Consider the following 13421-nt stretch of genomic DNA (forward strand, 5'->3'; position numbering starts at 1 on the left):
AAAACCTTGCCCAATACGGTAATCAACTCTATAATTTTAACTTTGTACAGTAATAACATGTTTAAAGGTAAAATTTTCAGTTTTTTATTTTGAAAATAAGGATGAAATGAAAGGGATAATTGAGTCTGAATAATTCCTCACTGTATATATTCAAGTTAAAATGAATCTAAATAATTTACTTTAGCCATTTAAATGAAGCAACAACATAAAGAGAATTTAAATGCATCTATACCATCTAATTTATTAAAATCATTTAGATAATATCCTAATGATAATTTAATTCTTCAAGTTAAAGTAAATCTAAATAATTTACTTTAGCCATTTAAATGAAGTAACAACATAAAGAGAGTTGAAATGCATCTATACCATCTAATGTATTACAATTATTTAGATAATATACTAATGATAATTTAATTGTAAAGCAGCAAATATTTTATTAAAAACGTAAATTTGCAGAAATTCTGAATAATTATTTTTTTTAACACTCAGTCTTGCTGACTTGAAATACTACATATTAATTTTATAATTTTTATCTTAAAAGCCCTTGCAATATTAGTCTTTTTTTAAGACTTAAATAAAATAATCCCAAATTTTATAATTAACTGCTAATTTGTTTTACTTTATGATGTCATTAAATCACTCGCATATATTCTGAAAACTATTCAATTTGTGAATGATATTATATTAAAAATTCCTAAATAAAAATAAAAAATAAGCTAATACTTAGGCATATATATATAAATAAAAATCTGTGTACAAAATTTAATTATCCAAATAATAGAATAACACATGAAGAGATTTTTGAATATTAAATTATTTTTCTATTTTGAAAATTATTCAAATAAGCTTATTTTAACATGCTATAAGTCTACAAATTCTAGAATTCAATCTCATCATTCAATAAAGCTCATAATGTGAAAAGTTTTTCATTTGAATCATGATAAGAAATCTGCAATAAATAATGATATAAAAATACATTAATACTACTATTACATTTCAGAAAACTCGAATCACTTATTAAGTGCAGAAAATAGTTCAGATTCTACTGACCTGACAATTAAAAATACTAAATCTTCATCATACAACATAAATGAAGTTGGTAGAGAAGATACCAAACCTCTAAAAACTTCAAAGAAACCCTTCTTAGGAGGATATAGAAATAAATTAACTGGTCAAATTTTTCATCATGCCTTTACCCAGACTCGTCCATCTCCATGGAAATATGAGTTTGTTCTACGATTTAATCGGCAAGTTAAATTTCTGTTTTCCTTATGATATTTTTCTACTTAAGAATATATAGTAAAAGCTAAGCTAAACAGCATTTACAGATAAAAATTTATGAAAAATGATAAAAAAGTGCTTGTATAAATTGCTATGTTCTATTTATATATCATCAAAAGTTACAACATTCAAAATCATAATTTAAAATATATTGTCTATTTAAACTGAATTAATTTTGAGTCATTACAAAATAAAAATTATTTAACAGATTTATCACTTCCATAATTGACTTACTAATTTTTAGAAAACTCTATTATATTATAAAATAATGGATTGGGACCTCTAACTGCAATAGTCTCTCAAAAAAGAGATCTTTTTTAGGATAGGGGGAAGATTAGAGGCTCTTGCTTGAATACCAACGATATTTTCTTGAAATATTTATTTTTGGAATTTTATTCTTTCTTATTCATATAATAAGAATATTGGCAAAATTTTAAAGAAACAGAAGTCTTTTGAGAGTATATAAAACAAAATGAATTTTAAAAATACATCATGAAAATAAAAGTTTTTAAAACATACTTATTTTCAATATATTTACTTTGTAGCAGTTTTTTTTTTTTTTCAACTGAAATTTGGCCAAAATCACCTGTACTTACCTATACCTGATGATTTAGTAATAGTAGTCTATTTAATAAGCTGTAAATGATCCATCTAGATTACTGAATTTTAAGATATTGATTATCATTTCATAAAAACAAGTAAAATTAAATGTTTAAGAATTTTTAATTCCTTGGAACTTTAATTCTAATTTGTTTCTTTATTTTCAGAAAATACAACATTTAACACTTTCAAAGGAAAGAAATAAAATTTCTTTACAAAATAAACATGAATTAAAATATCAATAAAGAAGCTGAAAGGAATAAATGATTTTGAAATATTTATTTTAATTTATTTATTTGAATTATTAATTTATTCATTTGAATTTGTCCATTTTTCTCAATTTTTGACACAAACATTTTTTTAAATAATCAAACACCCAATATTAAATATTATTATTGATAAATTTTTTATAATATATTAAATAAATCTCCTTAATAATTATTATCAAAAACTCAATTAACTGTTATGAAGAGTTTATATTTTTAAAATTTAACCTAATTTATTTAAAAATTGAATTAAATTGAACAAAAATTTTAAAAATTGCATACAAATTTCATTTTAGTGATGCACAGACAGTAGAAATGAAAGACAAATCTCAACAAACACCAAAAGATGCAAGTACTCAAGTACAAGCTCGGAATATATATTTAAGCATTGAAAATGATAAAATTTTAGAAACAACAAATAATTATATTTATGCTGATGAAATTAAAAAGGAATATTTAAATAAGGTAACAATGTTCTTATCTTTCCTATACATATGTTCATTAGATTTAATTCCTTTTTTCATATTTATTGGCTAGTATGATTTGCAATGACCAATATACCATGTTTTTTCTGTTGATTTTGTAAGTATCAGTTAAGAAATTGAATTCTTTTTAATAAAATAGTTTTGAAAGTAATTATATATATATATATATATATATATATATATATATATATATATATATATATATATATATATATAAATTTAATTTAAATCATATAAATGTAAGGATTTTAAATAATTGTATATAAAATGTAGAAAAATTATAAATTGTTCAATTTATTTACAGACATTGGCAGATTTTCATACTATATTTAATTTATACTAATAAACCTTTCATTACTGATATTCATTTTCTATTGTGCAGATAATAACATTGCAAAAATACATTAGAAGTTGGTTAGCCTTTCGTGAATTGTTAAGAAGAAAAAAGAAAGCTTTACTACAAATTTTATGGGATAAAGAACAAATTAAAATTAAACGTAAAGAAGATGCTGACTGGCTACAGAATTTAGAGAAAAGAAAACTAAATCCAAAAACTGCAGATGATTTTAGATTAATTTTCAGTGATTTACAAAGTAAGAAATTTTTTTAAACTTATTATGTTTTTTCATTTATTTTAAATATTTTTAATGATGTTTTCCTTTATATTTATATCTATTAATAAATATGTAAATAATGATTTCCTTTAAAGTCAAAACCAAAATATCAAATATAAACTCCACATATAATCCTTTTATTATTATTAAAAGCTTTTAAAAATTGTACTAATCACAGAATTAAGCTTTTATATTCTTAACCCACCTAGAAAAAGACAATCTTTGTTAAATCTCTATCTCTGTACATTATGCTTGATAAATATATCTGTCTAGTAAAATAATTGTCTTTATAAAAGACATTATAATAGTTAAACCTTATAAAGTGTAAAACAACATAATCTAGACATTTAAAATAATAAGGAAAAACCAAAGGACCAATTCCCTAGCTCTGCTATTGGTTCAATTTCACCCATTTTTGTTTCAAATGAAAATTAAAGACTCCTGGAAAAGTCATCAATGAAGGGAGAAAAAAAAAAAACACAATATAATCCCCCAGTCCAAATTCAAATGTTCATCTTCACTCTCATTTTTGAGAAAAAATTAAAGAAAAAAAAATGCTAAAATGCTGTACATTTTCTAAAGAGAGGGGGGGGGGAGATTCAACATAATCCTCTGGTCTAAATTGCTTTGCTGATTTCATTGATTTCTTTATTTTTTGAAAAACTCATGAGATTTAAACTCATGATTTATAGTTACTTGCCCCTCCCCTCTTTACCTTTTATTTTCTAGAGATAATGCAAAATAAAACCTTGCTTGATACAGCTTGAAGCATCAATCGACAAACCAATTTTATTCACCAATCAATATCACAATATTTTTGTACATAAAAAACTCATCAAAATGTGCTTTGCTTATTTTGTAAATATAATTTTAAATAGTATTTTCATTTGGCGTAATAAGATGTGTTTTATATTTTATTGACATTTCTAAGTGCTATTTTTAGATGGAGAAATAGCTGGTTTCTGAAGGGGGCTAATATATTAATAATTAATCATTCACTTTTTAGATATATGAATATTATATATAATCAACTCTTATCTGTAAGATGTCACTTTCATACATTTTTCTGTTACCTAAACATAAAAGAAAAATTCCTAATATATAGCTCAATATGAGGAATAACAAGTTCCATAAAGAAATAATACTAAGTATTGTAGATAGGTGATTTTGTAAAATTGAATACATATCAATCAAAAATTTACATATTTCTTTAGAGTGGCTGAATTCAGAAACTAAATCTATTTCTGAAGTCCGGTCTGGTGCAGATTGTAAAGCTGCTATGTGGTTACTTGTAAATTCAGAAGTGGCAAGAATTGAAGATGTCAATAAGAAGAAAGATAAGTTTGAACATGAACAATATATTCAGAGGAGAGAAAAGTTTCTTGAGAAGGTATATTTTAATTACTGAAATAATCTTTGATGCATATGGATTTAATAAGTTCCTGTTTTCTTATAAAAAAACTATTTTATCACTTAAACTTACTTCATTTTATTATTATAAATAAAGGCTGCTAAATCAAAAATGTGGAAAGCTTCAAATGACACTGCACAAGTACATACTGGTACAACATTAAGAGCAACATATCTTCATGACCTTTACCAGACTTTATCTACGAAATATATATCAGTTCAAGATCGTGTGGATGCTTTAAAAAATTTAAAAGCAATTCTAAAGGTAAAATTCTTAATATATAATTTCTTTTGTTAATTATGTAAGCCATAATTACTTTTTTTTCGATGGTTGAATTCACATTTTAAACAGAGTTATTTGTTTTTGTTTATAATTGTATATTTGAGTATTTGTAGTTATAATCAAACAGTTTCAAAAACCAATTAATAATTTTCCGAAAAATTGAAAATTGTTGTTAAAGATATCTGCATTGTATTTTTTTTTTCCAAATATAACTTAACATGATGTAGTTTATTTATAAAAGTTATATTTTTTATTAATAAATAATAACATTTTTATTAAAAATTAAAATGATATATACCTATAAATTATTATTTCTTAAGATTCAGTAAATGTAACAATATGATTTCAATGACAGTTTACACCTGATAAAGTAATTTTCAATCTCATTTTCCAGGTTCAGAATAAAAAGAAATATTATTATAAAAATAAAAATAGTATATATTTTTTAATGTAAAATGTTCATTTTTTTTTATGTACAATAGACTAATTAAAAAAAAATATTAATTCTCTATAGTAAAATAAGTAATAATTTACTTTATTCAGGCATTGGATACTTTCAGTAGTTAAAAATTATCAGCTTTGAGTCTTTCATCTTACGCCAACTTTACTGGCCTTATGCTAGTATTGTAATCTTCCATCAATAATCAGTAAAATAAGTTTAAATATTTTTTGTAAGGGTTAAGCTGATGATATATAATAATATTTTGATAATTTTAAAAGTTTTATGTATTTACATCATAGTGCAAAGACTTTTATTAAATATTTTTTATTGCATTTATTATTATTTTTATTTAAGACATCAAATATGTACTATAATTTCATTCTTACACTTCCTTTTTCTGTAATTGGTCTTTAAAAGGTAAAATATGGTACTTTATACATTTTAAAGTACCGACACTTGCTAAGAAATCAGTAATTATGAATGAAAGTGGGATTTAATATAAAAAGGATGTTTTTAATGGTATGAATAAGGTGTGAAATAAATATTCACAAAATTCCTGTCAGATGAGATTTTTGTTATCCATCGCATCCACATGCCATATATTCTACTCCTTCCCCATATTTGACTAGATAACAGTTAATCATATCATGAAATACTAATCTAACTGACAGTTTAATAAAAAAAATCTATAATAATTGTTTATAGGATATTCTTTCAAAACATGTATATATTTTGTTATAAAGGTTAAAATAATTTTAGGAACTATATTCATATTTAACCCTAAAAATAAGGAAACCAAAAATACATTTTCTAATTTTATTAATGCACTTTGACTTTTCACAGCCATATCATTCTAAACTAACTGATAATTTGATACAACTGGCAAATCGAGAAATTGACTTGCATATCAGAGGAATAAAAAATGTTCATCTAGAAGGTTTACAAAACAGGATTCGCAACCTATTCTGGCAGTTTGCTAAGAAACCAGTATATAATCCAGAAATGCAGTTACTTACTAAAGTAAGAAGAATTTTTCATTTTTTATTAATTTATGATTCATAACAAGCAATTTTGTTTCAACCCTAAAATAAAATTTATGAATTATTAAAAATTAATCATAACATTTTCTAATTGTTAGAAATTATTAATAAATTTTATGTATTTCATTTTGAATATGGATCTGTAGACACAAAGGAAAATTATAAATTTTATCTATTTATCAACTCATTCCTAGTCATTTAAATATATTGAAAAAAATCCTAAATAATCTTCCCAAAGAATTATTTCCCATGTGAAAAATGCAAAGGTGATAAAATAAACAAAGCTTATGAATAAAATGAATAAGTTCTAGAAATTGTAATGCATGGAAACAAAATTGAACATTACATATCTTCAACCATCTCTTTTCTCTTCATCTTAAATGAAATGATTAAACAGACTTATTTTAATTATTGGCAAATGTATATTTCAAATTTTGAAGTAAAAAAACCTTTGAAAACATAACAATAAAAGAATTAACATAAAAATGAAAATCAATGAGAATATGATTTTAAAAAGCAACAGAAAAAATAATAAATTGAATCCACTTATTTTAATGAATATTTTTAACAGATTTTATTCAACTGTTAATTCTTTTAAACAAGTATTTCTTTTACACTTCTTTAGAAATTATCACAATCAATTCATTGCAGAATATATTAAAAAAAAGAGGACATTTTATAACATTTTTTTAAATCTCCTCTTTTAATGTTCGATTCAAGGACTAAAAGAAACAGGTAAAAAAATCCTTTTTTTTTCCCCCTTCTTTTTTTACATTTGAATACTTTCACAACTGTGACACCTTGAAAATTATCCTTTTGTTTTTATCATTATATCTATCTTTAATTTCAAAGAATTAGTCATTATTCTTGACATCTTAAAAAATATGAGATTAGATTTCAATACAATTCTTCCATTTTCTCTTTTTATATCTGGAGAATTTCATTTAATTTGGTAGTTGAAAGCGACAGTTCACCAAGGAGTTGAGATACAGTTTCAAATAGTATGAAATGTCCATAAAAATGTATTTTATATATGAAATAGAGAAGACAATGTTTGTATTTTTCCATATAGTATCAAAAAAATTAATATATTTTTAATTATATATTATAATTTCTATTCTTAATTTAATTATATATTAAAATTCTTATTCACAAAAGTTCTTTATGAATTTAATAATTGCTAGAAATTTTATTCAAAATAGATTATTAAGTACTCAATGATTTCTAATTTGTTAAATGTGTTCTTGCATTTATTAGTTTCATTACATAATATAGATGAAGAAAGATGATACATCTTCTCCTTATATTATGTGCTGTTCTGCTTGCAAAAGCTTTTATATTTTACCAATCAATTCGACTGATGAGATTCTTGGGAAAAGTGTTATAGAAAATTATTTCACAAAATGCAAGAAATGTTTGAATATTGAAAATGAAGCTTGGATTAGAAAAGATCTAGAACTTTACAAAAGAATATTAAGAATACTGATATCTGAGGAAGAGAAAAAATCTTCAAAATCAAGTATAATATATATTCTGCGGGTAAGTGTATTCTTATAAAACTAATTAATAATTATTTTTTTCATCACTAATATTTAATGTATATAAGCAGTTAGATTATGATCACATTATAAATAAACATTTATATACCATTTAGTCTATGAAAGGAAATAATTTTGTTTTTTAAATCACTAATTAAAAAAAGATGAAGTAATAAATATTTGAAGTATAGCAATGAACACTAGAATAGCTTTGACAATCTGCCCACAATATTCACATTTAACAACATAAAAAAAATTCTTTTTATAGTCTTTTTCTTTTACAGTCAATTAATCTTGCCATCTAATCAATAACAAGGCCTTTCAAAAAATGAAAGCATTTTTAGTTTTTGCCTTTCTAATCAGTCTAAGAAATTGAGTTAGCATATTAAAATATCTTTTTCTTACAAGAAAATCATATAACAACATCAGACCTGCATATAACAGTTTATTAACAATATGTTAAAATGGACCTGATTATAATTTCTTATTGAACTGTTTTTGAAAAAGTAAGATTATAGATTAAGTAAACACCATGTCATGTTACTTCAGCATGATAGAAAGCTTTTATGAAAGCTACTAGAATGAAACTTTGTCATTTCTTTAAAATTAAGTTTAAATGCTTTTTGGTAATAGTCATTATTAATTGTTACCTTTTAGCAGTACTTTAAAATTTTATATCATCAAATATGGCAGCCTTTATTTTCTACATGAATTTTCTGTATAATCTTTAAGCCTTTTTCTTTTATAAACTGCTATTTTGTTATTGCATTTATTTAAATACAACCATACTTTGTGAATTGTAGAAATAATTATTTATTAATTTCATATAATAGATGAAAATTTATTCAGTAATTTTGTAATAGCTCTTGGAGCATTGGATTTACATTTAAATAAGTTAATTGACTTTTGAAATATTAGAACATAATATTTCAAAAGTCAATTTCTTGGATACTCGATTTTGGGATTAATTGCATATATAATATCTAAACAAAAGACTTATGAAAACAATTACATGTGAGAAAATGCTATTCACACAGAAAATCTCTTATTATTTTTTCGTATAGAGAAAATATTGTAACTGTTAAAAAAATACAAACTCAAGATTTTGGAGAATTTCTATTTCAGACCTCTCTTGGTTCGAAAAACACATTTTTGGAAAATGTCTATCCGTCTGTGACTAAGACAATTAAAAAATGCTTCAAGCTAGGTTGGTTAAATTTGATATATTACCTTTAATCAAAATTTGTAGATTTCTATCAAATTTTGAGCAAAAGATATGGATTCAGAGGAATTCTATATGTCCAGCTGTTCGAATATAAGCTGACATGATAATTACAAAATGAAGAGAACTGGATGGATAAAACACAGATTTAATATTTGGAGTACTTTGGAACTAGAATCTGTACTTTCAAAAGCATCTAAACAATATAACTGAAAAATGAAGTGACTTAAATATATCAAACTTAGTAAGTGATTTTATGACTACAATTGTAGTTTTGTGTAAAATTTTCGTTTCCATTGGATGGGAAAAAAAGGCCTGAAACACAAATTGGTTTTTCGGACACTATTAACCGCAAACCACAAATTAATCGCCAAAGATCACTTGATAGATTCAGTAAAATTGTTAAATTCATGCAAAAGGTTAATATTTCATATTGTACAATAATGCCATGCAAGGCGTTCTCTGTCCGACACAAAGTACATGATTTTTTTGTAGCAAGTGGAGGATGACACCTTTACTAAAGAGTATGTAAGAAAGTTTTAGGCAGACCATTTCATTGTTTTGAAATTAAATCTGTATTTTTATAACATTTCTTATATATAATAGCATAGTTTTTCAATTTGTAAATCATTAAATTTTGATTTGAAATAAAGATCATTTTGAAATTTTATAAAATCCATCTGCACTCCATATAGATAGAATCCTAGCATAAAACTCATTTTTAGTAGTTTAACTTTCATGCGGGTGCATCATATGGGCTTCAAATCACTGCTTCTCAAACTTATGAACTAAAATTAAATAATTCAAACACTTTCATCTGATAAAAAATTACCACTTAATACACAAACTCCTTGAGTATTCTGTGGATTCTTAATTAAGTCAATGAGTCAGACATATTCAAAATGCAAGTTGTCCTCTACAAAAGTAAAACAATTAAGGAATTAAATTTGATTATCTGATCAAACATGACAGTATGATTAATGTTAATCTGGTTCAGATACTTGTAAGATTTTAATTTTCAGAATATATTAAAAGTTTTTGAATTAAATATCACTCATAGGCTAACATTGCTGTAATCAATTTGTTTTAGTATATGAGTTCCCTATATCTTTACAGAAAAAAAATCTAAAAATCCAATCAAATAGAATTTTTTTTTTTAATCAACAATTGAAGAATTTTGAAGATTCTTTGTAATTCTGAATCTTCTACATACTTATTTCAAATTACAATAAAAAACGTTTCACTTTAATAAAAAAATAAAAAAAAAAAACCTAGAAGAAAAATTACTTATTTCATCCTACCTTCTTTCTGCCATAATAGTATATAAATGATCTTAGCCAGCCATTATCTTCATTTGACCATAACTTATGCCATACTCTTTATGTAAATTCAACATGGTTACAAAGCCTCTCAAAATCTTTACTTCAGCAGCTAATTTCATTTTCTACATGCACTATTTATACATTCAAACATATTAACTCCAGTCATAGAGCTAATTTAAATTAGAGCATTAAATGGAATACTAAGGGTGATTATAATGTAAAATCTATTTAATTGTTTGAAACTTTATACAATATAAATAAATCCTCATCAATTTTTTTATCTTCCAAATGTATTTATTATTTTTTAAGTGGTGTCCCCATTCATTCTCTTAAAAAAAAAAGACATTGTATGCAAAATATATCTATATTTTTAATAATAATTGAATCGAGTTTAAAATTTGTCTATTATACAAACAAAATTGATTATTTTATACTAATTTTAAATGCACTATTATTTTATTCCTTAAAATAAAAATACAACAAAAGCCAATAATCGAAAAATAATTTTCTGCACTAATTAAGAAGAAATATATTCTATATTTAAGAAATAAGATACCATATTTAAAATACCCCTTTTTTCAGCCGAGTGATATAGGATACCTCGTAGAAAAAATATGGAAACATCAAAGCTGTTTAAGCTGTTCAAAAAATGACTTGGAATTAGAGTTAACACGCTTTAACATGGATAAGAATTGGACACCTTGGAATTGTCTACTTGTTACAAGGCAAGAGGCAAATGTTCTATCGAAGATTCCCGAATCAGAACCAGTAAGTAAATTATATAATATTGAGAATTAAGTTATGAATAAAACTAATAATTTATAAAAACGATTAAAAAAAAATTTGTGTCCCGATTTTTTACATATTGCGTCTTAGATTTATGAAATGCAAAAGTGCAATATCAAATTTTTATCAGGTTACTTTAGTATTTTGCAACCATTTTCAAAAGTCTGGCATTTAACACAAGAAAGCTAAAAATAATACTTCATATTTAGAAGTAGTTTTGTCTTGATAAAATCTTTTCATTGCTATATATAATTTGATTTATAGTATTAAATATTTAAAAAAAAATCCATAATTACACAACAGCTTTTAAGCAAAATATTGATATAATACAAGGTGATCTAGTCATTTTAGAAAAGAGATTTCATTAAGAAAATTGCATAAAAATAGAGAAAATAACACTTTGCAAATGTATAAAACTTCTAAGCTCTTCAAAATACCTACAAACAATCATTTAGTAGTTTAAGATATATATGTTTTTAACAATTCATCCCCCCCCTTAAAAATTATAATCAAATGTGGAGATCAATTCTTAGATTTTAATTTCTAATATATTAGTATATTTAATTTCTCATATAAAGAAACAGAAAGTATTATGATAGGAAAAAAATTCCTCCTCCATATTTTTGATGAAATTTCGAATATTTCAAATGCATCCAATTCCTAAAAACCAATTTTTTAAAAATATATCTGTTACTATTGAACATAATTGCAACAAGTGCAGAGGATGAAATTTAATACAAATTGTAAATATCAAAATTATGTGTTTCTTTTATATTTTGGTCAAAATCTGACAAAGTGAACATGACAGCTTAAAAATATAGAGCTAGATAGACAAAATTTGGCATATAGTTTTATCACAAAAATTATATCTATCTCTGTCTATCAGAGTTGGACTAAATCCACTAAAAGGCTGGTTATCCTTTAATCTTTGATATTCATGGGTTTATAAATGCAACATCTAAAAAGGCCAAAAAAAGGTTATCTGAACATCACAAGTTTAAATCAAACTTCACACTCTAATAGCTAATAAAAATAAGTTCAAAGCCTATTCGATATTTTCTACTGTTCTATAATTATGTAAACTGCCCAAAATTGTATAAGAGTTAATCGAGGGTAGTACAATATAGGTCGTTTCTTAATGCATATTAAATGGTAGGCTATTTTAGCAAATACCGGAACCGTATTTTAGCAAGTACCGTAAGCTATTTTTAGTACAGCAATTAGTTATATTTAAATGCTTTTATCTTTAAAATAAACATACTTGATGTGCATCACCATATCTATCGCATGTAAACTTTATGCATGTACCTCCTTCAGAATTTGATAAAGGGCAATGCATTATGTTCGATACTTTTCTGTTATATGGATGCCACTTAGTAAGTTTTGGCAAATTTCCATCTTTTTTTTTTTTAAAATAAATAAACAGCAGCACATTATAAGCCTTTTTTTTTTTTTCATTCTTAATTGGAAAAAAAAATGTAGGCTAAAAAATAATAAATTGTAATATATGACTGGCATAAATTTGCTAATATCTGCTACTATGAATGAAAACATTTTGACCATTTGGGTAGATGCAACAAAAATTTTACTAAGCGAGAATCAAAATGTTTTCAGACAGAACTTCTTTTATGATTGATAATTGAAAGAAAAGCAAATCAGGTCAACAACTGTGGCAGCTGTCTAAAGGAAAAGTGTCTTATTTTCTTGTACTAACTGAGATTATTAGTTTACTTTAATTTAATAATAAATTATTATATTAAATAATGAGTGAGACACTTCAATTACAATTACACAATTATGACCTGAACTAGTTTATAAAAGAATGTTTTGTGAAATAAATTTTACTTTTAAATATTGCATTTGTATGTATTTTAAGTAGCAATATTTAAAGTGCAGAAGCAATAAAATATGTAATTTTTATGTTTCTTGAGAATTATAACTTTCTTTAATAAAACTGATATAAACTTTTATCATGATTTTTTTTATATATAAAAACAGAAATATGATAAGAAATTCAAGATGTGTGTGTCTCAGAAGCATGCAGAAGCAAGAAAATATTTTGCTACCATTCCAAGATTTTTACCATATCTTGTAGAAGATAGTGATGCATCTTTGAAAACGAATATTTAATA

General features: G+C 24.0%; 1 protein-coding gene across 1 annotated transcript; it reads left to right on the forward strand.

The window, feature by feature from the left end:
- Window positions 1-11: 11 nt before the first annotated feature.
- Window positions 12-13419, forward strand: LOC129966201 (IQ and ubiquitin-like domain-containing protein). Its single transcript, XM_056080613.1, has 10 exons — window positions 12-67; window positions 1001-1247; window positions 2444-2612; window positions 3015-3225; window positions 4461-4636; window positions 4754-4921; window positions 6225-6401; window positions 7697-7960; window positions 11086-11271; window positions 13288-13419. Exons 1-10 carry the CDS (start codon window positions 58-60, stop codon window positions 13417-13419), a joined length of 1740 nt encoding a protein of 579 aa, XP_055936588.1. The 5' UTR covers window positions 12-57.
- Window positions 13420-13421: the final 2 nt, after the last annotated feature.

Source organism: Argiope bruennichi, chromosome 4 (assembly GCF_947563725.1).
Source record: "Argiope bruennichi chromosome 4, qqArgBrue1.1, whole genome shotgun sequence".
NCBI classification, from domain to species: domain Eukaryota; kingdom Metazoa; phylum Arthropoda; class Arachnida; order Araneae; family Araneidae; genus Argiope; species Argiope bruennichi.